The 18,884-nt window shown below is 38.7% G+C and overlaps 1 protein-coding gene across 1 annotated transcript in view; it reads left to right on the top strand.

The window, feature by feature from the left end:
* The first annotated feature begins 11,817 nt into the window (after nucleotides 1–11,817).
* Nucleotides 11,818–18,884, top strand: part of FNTA (farnesyltransferase, CAAX box, alpha) — a 30,182-nt gene continuing 23,115 nt past the window's right edge. Inside the window, exons 1-2 of the mRNA XM_027071627.2 lie at nucleotides 11,818–12,064; nucleotides 14,097–14,182. Of these exons, the coding sequence (XP_026927428.1) occupies nucleotides 11,859–12,064; nucleotides 14,097–14,182 (292 nt within the window). The 5' untranslated portion in view covers nucleotides 11,818–11,858. The remainder of the gene's footprint in view (nucleotides 12,065–14,096; nucleotides 14,183–18,884) is intronic.

The following is an 18,884-nucleotide window of genomic DNA, read 5'->3' as shown; positions in this document are numbered from 1 at the left end:
GAGCTGACAGCACAGAGCCTGATGTAGGACTTGAACCCACGAAATAAGAGATCCTGACCTGAGCTGAAGTCCGACACTTGACCAACTGAGCCACCCAGGTACCCCTAAAGCATTATTCTTGAAGCATCCCATTTAGGTGATTAGAGCTCCTTTTCCTTTCCTTCCTTTTCCTGCTCCTTTTCCATGCTTAAAATTCACCCTTTTTCTCATCTCCACCCTAAACCTTACTGGAATATGACATCTTTAGTGTTGGATAAAGTGGCAGTGGCAGTGTGGAAATTGATTGTATTTACATTAAAATAATCAGCTAATTAATTTCAAAGTGAAGTTAGCACCAAGATAAAAAATAGCTATGTAGTCAAAATAGTGCCCATTTTAATGTCAGATAAGTATAAGTTTTCTTCACTCATTACCATGGAGATACCATATATATTTAACATTTTCTGAGTGTCTCTCCTAATATTGAAGTGAAGGACAAAGGTAGGTTGAATCAGAAAATAAGCAAAATATTTTTGGCCTTCAAAGATCTGGTTAACTGAAGCACAACACAGAAAAGTTCCCAAATAGAAGCATCACTCAGGTAAAACCTACCAGTTTTCCTTAAATACATTTATATACTGTTCAGGTTATTGCTGCATTACAAACCACTCCAAACCTTAATGGCTTTAACAATATAACCTCTCTCTTGCATCTGGAGACAGGCTCAGCCCCTCATTGAGCTGCAGATAGATGATGGTTGAGGCTGGAGCCATCTGAAGGCTTTCTGTCACACATCTGGTATCCAGACTGATACAGATGGAATACCTGAGGGCTGATCAGGCAACTCCACACACAACCTCCTGACATGACTAGTTTGGACACTCACAAAATGGAGTCTCAGGGTAGATGAACTTACACACAGCTAGCTTCCTCAGAGTGAGTTCTAAGAGACCCAGGTGAAAGAAAGCTTCACAGCTTTTAGGACCTAGGCCCGGAAACTAGATAGCATCATTTTTATTTGTCAAAATTGTCACACACTAGAGTGGGTTCTGAGGGCTGACCAAAAATACACTCCACTTCTCAATGGAGGAATACCAAGTTACCACAGCTGCCATTGGAAGGAAGATTTCTATGAAGATCATACTTCTGAAGCCAGAATCTTTCCATATCTTTTAAACCCTGTGCCAAGCACAATCATAGTGGTATACAATCAGGTACATAATTTCAGTATGAGCAAAACCTGAGGTAAATACTACATAAAACACCACTAAATTTGAAGCCACAAATATGCTCATAGTTCTTTTATCCAATTGTATATAAAATGAGCTAAGGGGTGCCTGGGTGGCTCAGTAGGTTGAGCGTCTGACTCTCGACTTCAGCTTAGACCATGATGTCACCGTTAATGGGTTCGAGCCCCATGTCGGGAGATGCACTGACAGTGTGGAGCATGGTTGGGATCCTCTCTCTCCCTCTCTCCGTCTCTCTCTGCCCCTTTCCCACTCCCCCCCCCAAATAAACTTTAAAAATGAGCTAAATGTTTCTATACCTTACTGTAATAGTTAATTTCTATGACTATGTTTTAAGGAAATTGTTGAGAATATAAATATCTGTGTCTATATTCCTAGCCAAAGTTCACTGCCTTTAAAGAACATGTTTCCAGAGATCCCCACCCCTTGCATAACAGCTGGAAAGGATGAAATGGAAGTACACTATTGAAGGTTCTTATGCTATACTTGTAGGAATATAATATCACTTGAGGGGTGCCTGGGTGGTCAGTCGGTTAAGTGTCCAACTTTGGCTCAGGTCATGTTCTCACAGTTTGTGAGTTTGAGCCCCATGTCAGGCTCTGTGCTGACAGCTCAGAGCCTGGAGCCTGCTTCGGATTCTCTGTCTTCCTCTCTCTCTCTCTGCCCCTCCCCTGCTCTCTCTCTCTCTCTCTCTCTCTCTCTCTCTCTCTCAAATAAACATTAAAAAAAAAGGAATATAATATCACTTGAAATTAGACCATGTTAAGAAATGTAGTATAAGTCTTAAAGCATGCACTAACACAATAAAGTTACAACAAATAAGTCCACAAAGGAGAGAAAATGGAATAAAAAATATTCCAAAAGAAAACAGAAAAAGAAACGGGAACAAGCCACCCAGGCGCCCCGAGAAACCACTTTAAATATGAACACAGAATTACTTAAAAGTAGAAAAGTGGAAAAAAAGTACAAAAAAATATAAAGATATATTGGGGCACCTGGCTGGCTGTTGACAACTCTTGATCTCAGGGTCATGACTTCAAGCCCCATGTTGAGCATAGAGGTTACTTAAAAAATATTTTTTAAAAGATGTATCATGTCAACACCAATTAATAGAAAAGTGGAGGGCACCAGGGTGGATCAGTCAGTTGAGTATCTGACTCAATTTTGGCTCAGGTCATGATCCCAGGGTCATGGGATCGAACCCCATGTCAGGCTCTATGCTGAGCGTGGAGCCTGCTTGAGATTCTGTCTCTCTCTCTCTCTCTCTCTCTCTCTCTCAAATAAGAAATAAGTAAAAAGGTAGAATGTCTACAATAATAACAAAGGGGCTATAGTTATCTCAAAGCTGGGCTGGGGAACAGTGTACATTCAAGTTTACTTACATAACTGTTAGTAGGTTTTGGGTCTTACTATTGGCCAGCAACATCAGTTTCTTGCCACATGTACCTTTCCTTTCCATAGCACAGCTCACAACATGGCAGTTTGCTTCCCTCAGAGTGAGGGAGAGCTCTGAGAGACATAAAGGTGCCCACACCTAGTCAAGAGGTGCAGCCCACATTCAAAGGGAGGGGATTATACAAAGGCATGAACACCAGGTGGAGTTATTAAGGGCTGTCTTTGAGGCTATCTGCCACACCTTCCAGTAAGAATCTGCTGTCATCCTTGCTTGTTCTGTACATAGTGTATCTTTTTACTGTGGCTGATTTTAAGATAATCTCTGTATCACATTTTAAGCAATTTGATTTTGATTTGCCAGTATATATTTTTCTTCACATTTTTAAAAATGTTTATTTATTATTGAGAGACAGGGAGAGCATCAGCATGGGAGGGGAAGAGAGAGGAGGAGACACAATCTGAAGCAGGCTCCAGACTCTGAGCTGTTAGCACAGAGCCTGATACAGGGCTCAAACTCAGAAACCAAGAGATCATGAATGACCTGAGCCAAAGTTGGACGCTCAACCGACTGAGCCACCCAGGGGCCACTTTTTCTTCACATTTCTAATGCTTGCAGTTCATTGAGATTTGTGGATCCATAGATTTATATTTTTCATCCAATTTATAAAAATTGCAGCTATTGTTTCTTCAAATAACTTTTCTGTCTCTTCTCCTTTGGGAACTCTGGTTACATTATTAGTGAACTGAAGTCCCATAGCTCACTGATTAATCTCTTTTCAGTTTTTTTCTCTGTTTCATTTTGGATAGTTTCAATTGCTGTCTTCAAATTTACTCCTTTTTTCTTCTGTAATGCCCAATCTGCCTTTAATGCCATTCAGTGTACTCATCACTTCTAGAAGTTCCATATATTTTTGGTGTTTTGGTTTTATGTATATCTTCCACATCTCTACTTAATATGTTTAATCTTTCCTCTAGCTTCTTGACAAATATGGAACACCGTTATAATTGTAGAAATGTCCATGTCTGTTGACTGTACTGTCTTTGTCTGTTCCTGGTCAATTTTGATTCATAGAATTTTTTCCTCTTGATTACCAGTCGAATCTTTCTGTTTCTTTGCATGCCTAATAATTTTTAATTGTATACCATAGATTATGAATTTTATTTTGTTGAGTACTGAATTTTTTCCTATAATAATCCTTAAACTGTTTTTATGGGATATGACTAAGTTAACTGGAAACAGTTTTATCCCTTTGCATCTTACCTAAACAGAGCAGTGCTTACTCTAGGATCATTTTGTCCCTCTTTTTCCTGTCTCCATAGTTTACCTTTTCCAGAATGTCATATAGTTGGAATCACACTATACTATACTAATACTATACTGTACTAATACTATACTGTACTGTACTATACTATACTATACTTACTATATGTAATCTTTTCAGATTGGCTTCTTTCACTTAGTATTTGTATTTAAGTTTTCTCCATGTCTTTTTGTGACTTGATAGTTTTTTTAGTACTGAACAATATTCCATTGTCTGTATGTACCACCATTTATCCATTTGCCTACTGAAGGACATCTTGGTTGGTGGCCAATTTTGTCAATAAAGCTGCTATAAACATCTGTGTGTGTGGAATTTAAAATACAAAACAGATGAACATAAGGGAAGGGAAGCAAAAATAATATAAAAACAGAGAGGGAGGCAAACCATAAGAGACTCTTAAATACAGAGAACAAACTGAGGGTTGTTGGAGGGGCTTGGGTGGGGGGATGGGCTAAATGGGTGATGGGCATTAAGGAGGGCACTTGTTGGGATGAGCACTGGGTGTTATATGTAAGTGATGAATCACTAAATTCTATTCCTGAAATTAACTAAAAAACAAAACATCTGTGTGCAGGTTTTGTGTAGACATAAGTTTTCACCTCCTTTGGGTAAGTACCTAGGAGCACAATTGCTGGACTGTATGACAAAAATATGTATAGTTTTGTATGAAACCACCAAACTATCTTCCAAAATGGCTGAGCATTGTGCATCCCCACCAGCAGTGAATGAGAGTTCCTGTTTCTCCACATCCCTGTCAGCATCTGGTATTGTCAGTGTTCTGGATTTTGACCATTCTAATAGGTATATGGTGGTGTCTTGTTTTAAGGCAAGACCTTTTTAATTACTCTACCCAATGCCCTGTGGATTATGTGATTTCTCACTTTAGATGGCAGTATTCCTGACCCTGTATGAGTTTTGGGAATTCTATCTAATCCTTTGTGCAATACTTTCTCCAGCCTTGGTTACTTTCCTTACACACATACACTGATCATTATTTAACTGAAACTCATACTATTCAACTGAAACACATTATTCAACTGAAACTCAACTGAAAACTTATGCAAATCTTTGGAGTTCCCTCTTGGTAGCTGTCTCTTTTCAGGCATTCTGCCCTTTAAAATATAGCCACTTTGGATTCCTCAGACTTCCAGCTCTGCCTCATTTCAGAAAGACGACTATGCTCTGTGTTTCCCCTCACTACATCATGATGATTTGGATTTTTTTAATGTTTATTTATATTTGAGAGAGAGACACATACACAGAGCACGAGCAGGGGAGGGACGGAGAGAGAGGGAGACACAGAATCCGAAGCAGGCTCCAGGCTCTCAGCTGTCAGCACAGCACAGAGCCTGATGAGGGGCTCGAACTCACAAACCGTGAGATCATGACCTGAGCCAAAGTCAGCACTTAACCAACTGAGCCACCCAGCAGCCCTGATTTGGAAATTTTTTATAGGCTGTTAAAACAATTATAGGATTCACCTTACTTGTTTCCCACTGCTCCAGGATCAGTTTCATTTTTCTGATGTCCAGTGATCTGAGAACTGTTGTCTCATTTTTAAAAAATGTTTTTATTATTTTGAGAGAGAGAGTGAGAGAGCACAAGCAGGGGAGGGGCAGAGAGAGGGAGACACAGATTCCGAAGCAGGCTCCAGGCTCCATGCTGTCAGCACAGAGCCTGATGTGGGGCTTGAACCCACGAGCTGTGAGATCATGACTTGAGCCTAACTGAGACGCTTAACCAACTGAGTCACCCAGGCGCCCCTGTTGTCTCATTTTTTGATCCAGTTTTTCAGTTGTTCCAGTCCCTGATACTCCATATTGGCAGTAACAGAAGTCTTTATTATTATAAATGTAGGCAGGATAATGGTAGTAGAATTATACTCTTTGTATTATAGTAAAATTATATGATGTTTTAGATTTCCTTCAAAAGAATCCAGTAGGTTGGGAGATCAAGTAAGGGATATTGATGAAATGAGTATCCATAAATTGATGATGATTACAGCATTTGACTGACAGGTGAATGATAGTTCATTGTATTATTTTCCCCATATTTGGGTGTATTTGACATTTTCCATTATAAAAAATAAATATAGAGTATTTATACAAATCTATAGTAATCAAGCTAGTGTGATACTTATATAGGGATATACATAGATTAATGGAATAGAAGTGATAACCCAGAAATAACCTCTACTTTTATGGTCAATTGCTTTTTGAAAAGAGTACCAAGACCATACAATGGGGAAAGCATTCTTTTCAACAAATCATGCTGGGACAAGTAGATAGCCATATGCAAAAGAATGAAGTTAGACCCCTATGTCTCACACCACATACAAAAATTAACTCAAATTAATGATAGACCTAACTGTAAACGCTACAATTTATAAAACTCTCAGGGAAAAAAAAAAATGTACATCTTGAGGTTGATCCCTCTCACCTTTGTCAAACTCTTTATTTGACTTCCAGGGCACTACATCTGTCTTCATTATTCGACTATTACCATCGCTACAGCTATTCTTTTTTTTTTTTTTTTTTTTTGGTGACTTTTGCTGGATCTGCCTTTTCTCTCCAACTTCTAATGTTTGAAATGCCACCAGAGTTCAACCCTTCCTCCTCTACTCTTTTCTATCTACACTCACTACATTAATAATCTCATTCAGTCTTTCATTTTTATATAACAGCTTTGGGCTAAAGACTCCCATATTGGAGTCTCCAGTACAGACCTGACTGAACTCCAGACTCATATATTCAAATGTTTACTCAATTTACATTATTGAATATGTAAAAGGTAGCTCAATCCTAACATGTCCAAAATAACTCCTAAATGCCCTCCCAATCACACACACACACACACACACACACACACACACGCACGCACACACACTTTCTCCTATTGCAACAGAATTCCCTATATGTGCACATGTCAACATCACTGCTCAAGCCTAAAGTCTTGGAGTCATCCTTGACCCTCCCTTTCTCTCACCCAAACCCAATATCCAATAGCTTAGCAATTCCTGACAAGTCAATCTTCAAAATTTAGTCAGAATTTGGCCTCTTCTCACCACTCTCACTATTCCTACCGTAGTCTAAGTCACTATCTCTCCTGGATTACTGCAGTAGGCTGTCTGGTCCTCCTCATTTTTACTTTGCCCTTCCATGATACTGTATTTTGAATGGATGAAAGACAATCCATTCTCAACACAGAAGACACTGACCTGTAAACACATAAATCACATCACTCCACTACTCAAAATCCTTCAATGACTCCCCATCTAACTCAAGAGTAAAAGCCAAAATGCTGTAAGGCCCTATGTTATCTGCTCTGCCTTAACTCTCTGACCTCATCACCTCGTACCCTACCCTTCAACCACTCCATTGCACCTACACTCCCACACTAGCCTCCGAGATCATGAACACTTTCCTCAGTGTTTTTGGACTTCTGCCAGAAATGATCTTCTGGAAAGATATTTACATTGATGCACTCAAATCTGTATTCAAATGTCACCTACAAAATGAAGGCCTCCCTATCGACATCAGTAGTAACCCACCTCTACACTTTCTCTCTGTCCTGCCTATTCTTAGCATTTGTTACTGTCAGCATTCAATAAATACAACATGTTTATCTTCTTTATCTCCCTCACTATAGTGAAAGTACCATAAGCACAGAAGTTTTTTGTTGATTTCTTTTCATTGCTGTTGAGAACAGTAACTGGTCCACACTGGTCACAAAATGAATCCTTATTAAATCATGGATCATGTTTATTAATATGAAGATAGTCATTGAATGAAATGTAACAGTGAAAAATTATAAATGTTAAATATTGAATGATGTATGAATGATTAAGTACTATGTAAAGTACAGTATATAAAAGGAATATCATGCAGTCATTAAAAACTATCTGTTTCTAAGAGGAAGCCAGCCTACACATTATATTTGGCAATATATTTTAACAGTTGCTTCAGAGTGTTCAGACAGAAGCAAGCTGCCTTGATAAAACTGAAATTGTCTTTCTTTTTTACAAAATTTCACACGGCCTTTATAGAAAGATGAGCTACAGCTTTCGTTAGTCTTGATGGTGGAGTTAAGCAGCCAAAAGACAAACATAGGCTCCTCGTTCTGGCAACCAGAATTAAGCAGTAATCATCTACTTTACCCCTCTTATTCCCCCTCCCTTTTTCCTCCCCCCTTTCTACCAGGTACTAGCTCATGGAGTGCAATCAATGTCCTGAAGCAGTGTAGGTATCATCCTTTCTGACTGTAGCCAAAGAGAAAATGGTGAAGCCTAGAGAGCATGGGGGGGGGAACTGGAAGCCCAGGCATTTAACACAATCTCTAGGCACCTAATAACTACCAAACTTCTGGGGAAGACTCTGGAAGAGTGCAATCAAATTAGTAGTATCATGTAGTAATAACAGCTATACCAATGAAAAACTCTTATCCCTAATTCCTGAAAATAAAAAATGAATTGATGATGAACTATACTTATGAAAGAGGTAGATTTTGTGATATTTAAAATATACAACAATAAAGCTGTTAAAAATTGATGAATAATTTGCACTACAACTTCTATCTTATTTTATTTATACACACATTGTGATTTATTTATATTTTAAAAAGTAATATATTTTAACATTTTTTATTGATTGGTTTATTTGTATTTACCATGACATAGTGGTTGCTTTTCAACTCTACCTAGGCCTGTCTCCCCAGCAGTTGTGACACCTTGATATCCTTAGGAGACTTAATGACTTAATGCACCATGGACTGAAAGAGTAGAGATTCTCAACCTGGGCTGCATGTTAGAATTATAAGGGGAGCTTTTAAAATATACTGTTGCTGGGGCGCCTGGGTGGCTCAGTCAGTTTAGCATCCAACTCTTGATTTTGGCTCAGGTCATGATCTCACTGTTATGAGAATGAGTACTGAATCGGGCTTTGCACTAAGTATGGAGCTGCTTGAGATTCTGTCTCTCTGATTCTACTGCTCACCATCTCCCTCTCTCAAAACAAACAAACAAAAAGACAAAACAAAACAAAACAAAACAAAACAAAACAAAAACCAACCCACAATAAAACATGATGCCAGGGCCTCACTCTAAACCAATGAAATTAGAACCTCTGGGGGTTGGGGGAAAGTTCCTCAAAAAATTAAACATAGCAGGGCATCTGGGTGGCTCAGTCGGTGAAGCAACCACCTCAGTTTTGGCTCAGATCATGATCTCACAGTTCATGAATTTGAGCCCCACGTCGGGCTCTGTGCCGACAGTATGGAGCCTGCTTGGGATTCTCTCCCACTCTCTCTGCTCCTCCCCCTCTCACTCTATATCTGTCTCAAAAATAAAGAAACATTAAAAAAAATAAATATAGAATTACCATATGACCAAGCAATCCCACTTCTGGGTATGTCCAAAAGAAGTGAAAGCCAGGGACTCTAAGAGATATTTCACTATTCACAACAGCCAAAAGGTCAAAACAACCCAAGTTGTTATCCATTAACAGATGGATAACAAAATGTGGTATATACATACAATGGAATATTATTCAGCCTTAAAAATGGATATTCTGCTACATGCGACAACATGGATGAACCTGGGGGCCATTATGTGAAGCAAAATAAGCCAATTACAAAAGGACAAATACTATTATGATTCTTCTATGAGGATTACTCTTTGATTAGAGTAATCAAATTCATAGAGACATGAAGTAAAAGCTGATTATTAGGGGTTAAAGGGAAAAGGTGTTCAATGACAAATATTCAACCAAGTAAATTTTAAAAATAGAATTGACTTTATTAATTGAGTCATGAATTGGGCAGCATCCCACATACCAAATAGAGTGGTGCTCCATCAAGTTGCAGAAAAGGAAAGATTTTTAAAGGTAGAGAAGGAGGATAAAAAAGGAATTTAGCAAAGAATCCATTGTGTAAGGCATGGTCACCCTCCTGATGGTAACAGAAGGGGTCTATCAGTGAATTTCCTCGTACTGACCAGTAAATTACATGTTGGCTAGTTAAAGGTTACATTCCTGGGGGTAGGGATGGGCAGAGAGGTTGAAACTGCAGTCAGGTTAGGTATTAAGTCTTGGCTTGCTGATGTGGGGCTCTTAATATAGTGGTTCCATTTGAGGTCTGTGGTTTTCTTTTTAACAGGGAATGGGGAGTTATTTAATGGGTATAAGAGTTTCAGTTTGGGAAGATGAAAAATTCTAGAGATGGATGGTGGTGATGGTTGTACAACAATGTGAATGTACTTAATGCCATTTAACAAGTACACTTAAAAATGATTACAAAGAGGGGTGGCTCAGTCAGTTAAGTGCCTGACTTCAGCTCAGGTCATGATCACATGGTTCATGAGTTCAAGCCCCACATTGGGCTGGCAGCTCAGAGCCTGGACACTGCTTTGAATTCTGTCTCCCTCTCTCTCTGCCTCTCTCCCACTTGTGCATATGCTCTCTTTCTCTCTCAAAAATAAATAAACATTAAGAAAATGATTACAAAGATAAATTTTATGTTATGACTATTTTACCATGTACACTCACACACACTTCAAATTCTTACCATGGCCCCTGGCTTCTTCTTTAATCTTATCACTTACCAATTCCTTCCCCTCATTAACAGGACTTCAGTGATATTAGCATCCTTGCTGAGCCGAGAACACACTAAGCATGTACTCCCTATCTGCTCTACATGGCATGCATTTTCCTGTTTCAGGCCTTTGCTCAAATGGGCTCCAGAAAAAATCTAGAGGGTGAAAAATAATTTTCCCTCTACTGTTCTGAGTCCTGGCTGTGAACCCTGCAATAAAAGATTAACAAGAGAAAAACAGATTTATTAACATGTATGCCTCATGTATACATGGAGGATATTTAGAAAAAATTAGTAATTCACTGAGGTTGCTTAGAATTCAGGCTTAAATATCATCTTAATAGGGAAAGGGAAGTGGGAATGTAGGCCTCTCAGGGAAGAATGATTTTTAGGAAAGATGAATGAGCCCTTAGAAGAGTAGATGGGATATGATATTTTGACAAAATTTGTCTGGATGTGGTCTCCACTTCTACTCTGGAAACCCCAGTGTTGGGGTTTATGACAACAGAGATTTTTTTTAGATTTGTCTTTAGGCAAATAAAGGGAGCTCAGAGAAAGCTTCTGACCGCATTTGCTGTTTTTCAAGTGCCTACAGCTCAGAAATAATTAGTATACCAAAGCAGCAGATTTTGAAGTGGCATGTCCTGAATACCTACATATTTTAGGGTGGTATATTGTTACCGTTCATTACAATGTAAACTTCATGACTACAGAGACTTTATTTACTGCTGTGAAAAAGCCACATAAAACAGTTGTTCAATGAATGTTTACCTTTTCTGTATCATATACACAGTACCTGTGTAATTAAGATTTTAATTTCGAAAGACAGAAAACCCTGTATTACTTAAATTCTTCGATATCAACACTTAACATTCAAAAGAAAAAAAATGTGCACAAGAAACATGAAGCTTAATAGGGAGCACTGGAGGCCAGTTACCTAGATATGGGTGAGAGGTGTTGGGTTTTCAGCTTCCCTTATCCACTGCTTCTAAGATACTCTGTCCAAAACAAGAGAGAACCACCTCCCATACGAAGGGGAGCTAACAAAACCAACACCTTCCTAAGTATCAACTACAAGCATTCAGAAAGGCCTACAGACAGGATGACGTGTGTTTCTGGTGTCCCTAGAAACAGTGCAGTTTCCTCCCTTGTGGCCAAGTGCCCATCTCAGACCTCCAGGGCTGGAGCGCAACCCGGGTCTCTCTGGTCCGCATCTCTATGGTTGGGAAGCGAGAAAGCCGGAAGTGGGCCGCCGGTGGGGAAGGGAGCGAGGGGCGGGGCCGCGAGGGGCGGGGACGCTGCCACCACCTCCGCTGCGGACCGAAACGAGATGGCGGCCACTGAGGCGGTCGGGGAGGCTGCGCGGGGCAGCGTGTCCGGTCAGCCGGAGCCGCCGCCGCCCCAGCCGCACCCTCCGCCGCCCCAGCAGCAGCAGCCCCAGGAAGAAGCTATGGCGGCTGAGTCCGGAGAAGCGGTGGCGTCCCCTATGGACGACGGGTTCCTGAGCCTGGACTCGCCCACCTATGTCCTGTACAGGTAACGCCCACAGCAGGGCCGCCGCGGCGGAGGCCCTTCCCTTGAAGGCGTGTGCTCAACCCGGCCGGCGGTTCCGGGTAGGCTCCTCTGGCCTCAGCGTGTCCGGCCGAAGTTTCCGCCGCTTCCCTGGCCGGCCGGGGTAGGGGGGCGCGCTCGCGGCCCTCGCGCTCTTTTCGGGGTTGCTTTTTCCCGGAGTCAACGTTGTCACCTAGAGACAGAGGGGAGACCAGAGAGCAAACAGCGTAGAAACTGCAACACACTGGACAACACTCTTTCTTAGGCTGTTTGGGTGTGATTCAGGAATTCAAGAAATATCCCGCTCTCTTGCATGCTCCCACAACGCTAGCCTGATAATCTGAGTACCGAAGGGTTTGAGTGCTGTTTAATAGCCGGGCAGGAAATAATTATTTAAATATAAATAAGGTCCGGATTTGCTCACTTTAAAAACAAGGTGTAAGGGCTTCCCAGATGTTTGCACTGTTAAAGTGGAGACAGCTAGTGTAAGGTCTTTAAGGTCTGGGACATTTTCATTCAACATTTTCTTTAATATTTTAGCGCCTACCATCAGGCACCGAGTTTAGGCTATAAAACTGAAAAGGTATTTGTTCTTAAGCTGTGTAATACATCCCTACATCACCTCCTACATAATACAAGAGGTGTGCAGTAGCCAGTATAGGGTACTTTGTAACTTTCTTGTTCTCCCCAGTCTCATCCCTGTCAGTTCTTTGCTTTCTGGTAATGCCAGTTCCCTAGCTGCAATAAACTTGCAAAGACAATGGAGAAATCCTTGTGACTTATTTTTCTTTTGTCTTGTTTTTTTTCTTATGCAGTTCTAGGTAAACCCATTAGATAGCTTATTTGCCTTGGTTTTATGAATGAGTGAAAGTCACTATCCAGATTTTGTTATTGGAGTTTTACTCATTTAATTTGGCTGTGGTAGCCCCATAATCCTCACACCTCCTCTCTGAATTGTAAAATATTCAGCTGCTTCACTTGGCTGTGTCTGATTTTTCAGTGACTAAATGATAGCCTTACCTTTCTCGTGCCACTCCCCCAGTCTCTAGGTCTCACTTCACAACTTCAAGATTGAGTAGATGCCACAGAATCTTTGCTGCCAGTAGCTGATCAGTATAGAGAAGTAAAAGATGAGTGGAAGGAAAAGAATATAAGTAAAAGAGTGGTTAAGACAAGTTTGGGCAGTTTGAACAGAAATATCTATAGGCACCCTTTGGTGCCGCTAAAATGTTCTTTTAGCATTTATAATGAGAAGTAGGTTTCAGTGAATGCTTACTGTATGTATTACTTACTATATATATATTAGTATATATACAGAATATATTTACTAGCCATGTGCTTACTGTTAAACACATTTAAGTGCGTAACGTGTTATCTCATTTAGTCCTCCAAACAGTCTTCTAAGGCTGGGTAGTGATAGCATCTCCATTTTATCAGTGAAGAAACTGAGGCCCAGAGAGATTAAGTAAGTTTCTCAAGGTCACACAGCTGGTAAGTGGTAGAGCCTACATTCTAAATCAGACAGTTGTCAGATTCCAGAGCCTGCTCTGTAAAGACCAACTGGACCCCCTCGCAGTATATAGTAAACTAATAGTGTTTACTTTGATTTTAAAATGTGAGTTCCTAGCAAATTGTTATTCAATGTTTATAAATGCTGACTAACTGCAAAAAGTCTCATTAAACCAATGAACTGAATTGATTTCTAGGGTAAAACTACTGTGTACCTACTGCAAAAAAACATGTTTTTCCACTTCTATAAAAACTTTAAATTTGGGAACTATTGTTTGATTAATTTCAGTGACAGATTTTCATTTTTCTTTATGTTACTTTAAAAGTTTAATATGTAAAGCAAAATGGCAAAACTTGGTAATGAAGAATCCAACCACAATTACATTAATGTATTTATAATTGACTAATATGGATGCAAGTGTAATTGTTGCTGTTGTTAAAAACACCAGAGTTGTTCTTTCTTCTTATGTGTTTGAATACAATCACTGAAAAAATATATTTATTTCAGGGACAGAGCAGAATGGGCTGATATAGATCCAGTGCCGCAGAATGATGGCCCCAATCCAGTGGTCCAGATCATTTATAGTGAAAAATGTAAGTTTATTTTCATCAGGAAAAAGTCTATAAGTTAAACTTAGTAGCAGAGTTGAAATTGACAACTATATGGCTAGGTAGATGACAGGTTTTTGTCTAATAAAGATTTAAATGACTTAAGCTAATACTGTTTTTTATAATTCATTTTCATGGTTAAAACTTTCATTTTGTCCAAAGAATGGACATATCCTAAGTATAAATAATGAATAATACATTATAATATGTAATAGCTACAATATGGTTATGCTTTTCATTTACTGTGTAATCTGCACACAGGATACAGCATAAATGAGTTATTGTTTTATGTAGAATAAACTTAGGTTGCTGAAACTTGCACATTTTGAAATATATTTCAGCAGTGAAGTGCTAGGCTCAGTTGGAATACATTTACTGACATTAAAATGAGTGGATTATTTTCTTTGACAAAGTATCATTCTTTCATAATGAATGTGAATGAAAATGCTTTGTAAATTGAAGGTCATGCAAATGTTAATTGTTAGTTGTTCTTCTAAGAAAGGATAGATGAATAAAATGGAATGCTAGTTTTGTATTTTTGTGTGCGTGTATAATTCTGATTTAAATTAGTTCTGCCCCCCACCCCAAACCTCATACCTTTTCTGTGTGCGTATATATGTACATGTTTCAGTTAAAGCTCTGTTATCCAAGATCATTCCTTTTTAGGAAAAGAATTTATTGTACTTTTCTGACTATGAAGTAATGCCAAGAAATGTTTGAAAAGCAAGAATAATGGTCTGAAGGTTTGACCTATCAAATATGAAAATGTAGTACTAAAAATAACGTGTGGAACTAGTGCAGAAATAAATAGATTTGGTAAGAAACTAAAAATAGATGAGCATAGATGGGAACTTAATATTTGATAAAAAGAACATCTTATAACTATGAAAAGATGGATTAATCAGATTGGTTTTGCAGCAGTTGTCTATGCATTTGGATATAAGCAAAATTATATCCTTGTTTCATGTCTTAATTGGAAATAAATTACAGATGCATTAAACTTCTAAAACAAGACTAAACATACTAGGAGCAAACAAAAGAATAATCTTTTGTTCTTTTGGTGAAGAAGGTATTATTAGGCAAGATGTAAAACTTAGAATTGAGGAAAAGATCAGAAGATGTAACTGCATAAATGCAAAACTTTCACATGATGAAGAGAGATGATACAAAGATAGAATTCGTGAGAAGAGATCTGTGAAGAAATGTTAACCTCACTAGTAATCAGAGAAGTGAAAACCACAACTTTTTCAGATTCATGAGGTCACTAACAAAGATGTTGGAAAAATAAACTGATACAATCATACATTTCTCATTATGTTAAAAATTATTTAATAAAACCGTTTTTTGCAGGCTGAAAAAATTAACGTTTAAAATTCTTACATATATCATGATTAGAAACTACAAAGGAAAAGATAGAGAAATATGAGTTGTCAATCAAATATTGATAGGTATATATATCAAAATTTAAAATCTGTACAAGTGAAGACACCCTGAATAAGTTAAAAGGGAAACAGCAGTATGGGAAAAGATACACATATCATATGAAACAGAATTGATATTCAGAACTTTGTAAGGAATTCTTACAAAAGGTTAAGGAAATAGGCAACTTAATAAAAAAATAGACAAAGGGTATATGAACTGGTAGTTTACAGAAGAGAAAATTTCGTTGGCTTTGAATTTTTTTTTTTAATGTTTTTACTTAATTTTGAGACAGAGAGAGACAGAGCATGAGCAGGGGAGAGGCAGACACAGAATCTTAAGCAGGCTCCAGGCTCTGAGCTGTCAGCACAGAGCCCAATGCAGGGCTTGAACTCACAGACTGTGAGATCATTACCTGAGCTGACGTCAGACACTTAACCAACTGAGCCACCCAGGCGCCCCAAATTCCATTGGCTTTTAAAGAGGAGGAAAAGTCCATTATCATTAGGAATGGAAGATACACAAAATAAAATGGGCATGTTATTTCCCGAACACACATTAAAAAGCAAAAAATTAAAACTATCTTATGATATCAGGTATTAGGACATATGAATGGATGCATATATTTCAGATGATAATTTTCATGTTTAGCCATTTTGGGGTTTGGTTTGTCTAGTAAAACTGGAAAATGCTCATATCATAACCTTGAAATATTGCTTCTAATGATACATTCTGGTACACTCTGACATAGGACATCAGAAGATGTACTAGGAGGTTAAGAACACAAACATTAGAGACAGAACAACTGGTTTAAAAAAAAATTCTTTTTTTTTTTTTTTTTTTTTTTTAGAGAGAGGGTACAAGTGAGCCAGGGCAGAGAGAGTGAGGTGGGGAGAGAGAGAGAGTCGCACTAGGGGCAGAGGTGGGGGTGGGAAAAGAGAGAGGGAAGGAGCTCACGGCGGGGGGTTGGGGGGTTGCTTATGTTCACCAGAGGCATAGCAGAAGCTCATCGGAAGCAGTGCTCGTGCTCACCTGAAGTGGGACTCAAACTCGCTAACTGTGAGATTGTGACCTGAGCTGAAGTCAGATGCTTAACTGACTGAGCTACCCAGATGCCCAAACTGGTTTAAATTCTAACTTCACCATTTTGTTGGCTCTATAACTTTGGACAAATTATTTAACCTCTCTTTACCATTATTTCCTCCTAGGTAAAATGAGGATAATAATAACTGCAGTTGACTCTTGAATACATGAGAGTTAGGGGTGCTGACCCCCCCCAACTCAGTTGAAAATCCACATATAACTTTGGACTCCTCAGAAGCCTAGCCTGCTGTTGCTGGCAGTCTTTCTTTAATAACATAAATAGTCGACTAACACATATTTTGTACGTTAAATGTATTATATACTGTATTCTTACAATAGAGTATGCTAGAGAAAAAATGTTATTAAGAAAATCATAAAGAGGGATGCCTAGCTGGCTCAGTCTGTAGAGCATGTGACTCTTGATCTAGGGGTCATGAGTTCAAGCTTCACGTAGGGATATAGTTTACTTAAAAAAGAATTCATAAAAGAAAATGCAGTACTGTATTTATTGAAAAAGTCTGTGTATAAGTAGACCTGTGCTGTCCAAACCCATGTCGTTCAAGGGCCAGTACTTTATTGAGTAAGTTATACACATAAAATAATAAAACCTCTCTGGCTCAGAGTAAGTACTATATGGTTTATTTAAATCTGTAACATTTTTTGAGGAAGCATAATCTTGGAAGCCACTTATATATGTGTGTTTTGGAAAGTGGATAAATAAAATGTATCATTGTCATACAGTTGAGTACTAGATAACCATTAACAGGATCTAGATTATTTATAACATGGACAGATCTCAGAAACAGTGTTGAGTGAAAAAAGCCACGTAAGTTTTAGAAGCTTTGGATAGGACATTATATTAAGTGTGTAATTTTTATTTTATATTTTTTAATGTTTATTTTTGAGATACAGAGTGCCAGTGGGGGAGGGGCAGAGAGAGAAGGAGACAGAGGATCCAAAGTGGGCTCTGTGCTGACAGTAGCAAACCTGATGTGGGGTTCAAACTCACAAACTGTGAGATCATGACCTGAGCTCAACTACCTGAACCATCCAGGTGCCCCTTAAATGTGTAATTTTTAGTTTAGAGAATACTTTAATATTGAAGACTACAGGAAAAAAAATCTAATGAATATAAAATTCTATTTATATAACCCCAGATTCATTTATAAGCCTATTGGTTTGGCATATATAGTTGTAAGGCTGAATATTCTATTTCTACTTGTAGAATTCTGCCCCCAAAAAAGGCATTCATATGTAAATTATGCCATGGCCTTTGTATGGAATGAATAGTGGACAAAGAGTGTTGTAGATGTGTATATGGAAGAACATATAATTGAGGAGGAGAATGGCAAAATGAAAAGCAGTGTGAATAATAATATAACAATTTCATTAAAAATAAGTAACTGGGGTGCCTGGCTGGCTTAGTCTATAGAGCATGTGACTCTTGACGGGGTCATGAGTTCAAGACCCACGTTGGTCATAAAGATTACTTAATTAAAAAGAAGAATTAAAAAAAAACAACTATGTTTATATGCTTAGAAAAATGTCTGGTAATAATCAGTACCCTTGAAAGAAATCCAGTGCATTGGAGAGTGGCATTGAAGTGGGGGAAACTTCATGTACTTTTATATTGTTTACAATGTTTGCATGGAATATGTATTCTTTCTAGTTAGAAATGTTTTTTAAAGTAAAACGTGCTCATTATAGAAAATTTTGAGTATTAAAAATCAAAAGAAGAGTCTTATCATCAAGAAATAACTACTGTTGGGTCCCCTGGGTGGCTCAGTTGGTTAAGCGTCTGACTTCAGCCCAGGTCATGATCTCCTCTGTGGGTTCAAGCCCTGTGTTGGGCTCTGTACTGACAGCTCAGAGCCTGGGTCCTGCTTCGGATTCTGTATCTCCCTGTCTCTCTGCCCCTCCCCACTCACACACTCTCTCTCTCTCTCTCTCTCAAAAATAAACATTAAAAAAAAAAAAAAAACAGAAAGAAAGAACCACTGTTGGGCTCTCAGTCGGTTAAGCATCCGACTCTTGATTTCAGCACAGGTCATTATCTCACGGTTTGTGAGTTCGAGCCCTGCATCAGGCTCTGCACTGGTGGAGCAGAGCCTGCTTGGGATTCTCTCTCTCTGCCCCTCCCCCATGCACTCTCTGTTTCTTTTTCTGTCTCTAGAATAAGTGAATA

Source organism: Acinonyx jubatus, chromosome B1, assembly GCF_027475565.1.
Source record: "Acinonyx jubatus isolate Ajub_Pintada_27869175 chromosome B1, VMU_Ajub_asm_v1.0, whole genome shotgun sequence".
NCBI lineage: Eukaryota > Metazoa > Chordata > Mammalia > Carnivora > Felidae > Acinonyx > Acinonyx jubatus.
This window is presented reverse-complemented; position numbering and strand designations above follow the sequence as displayed.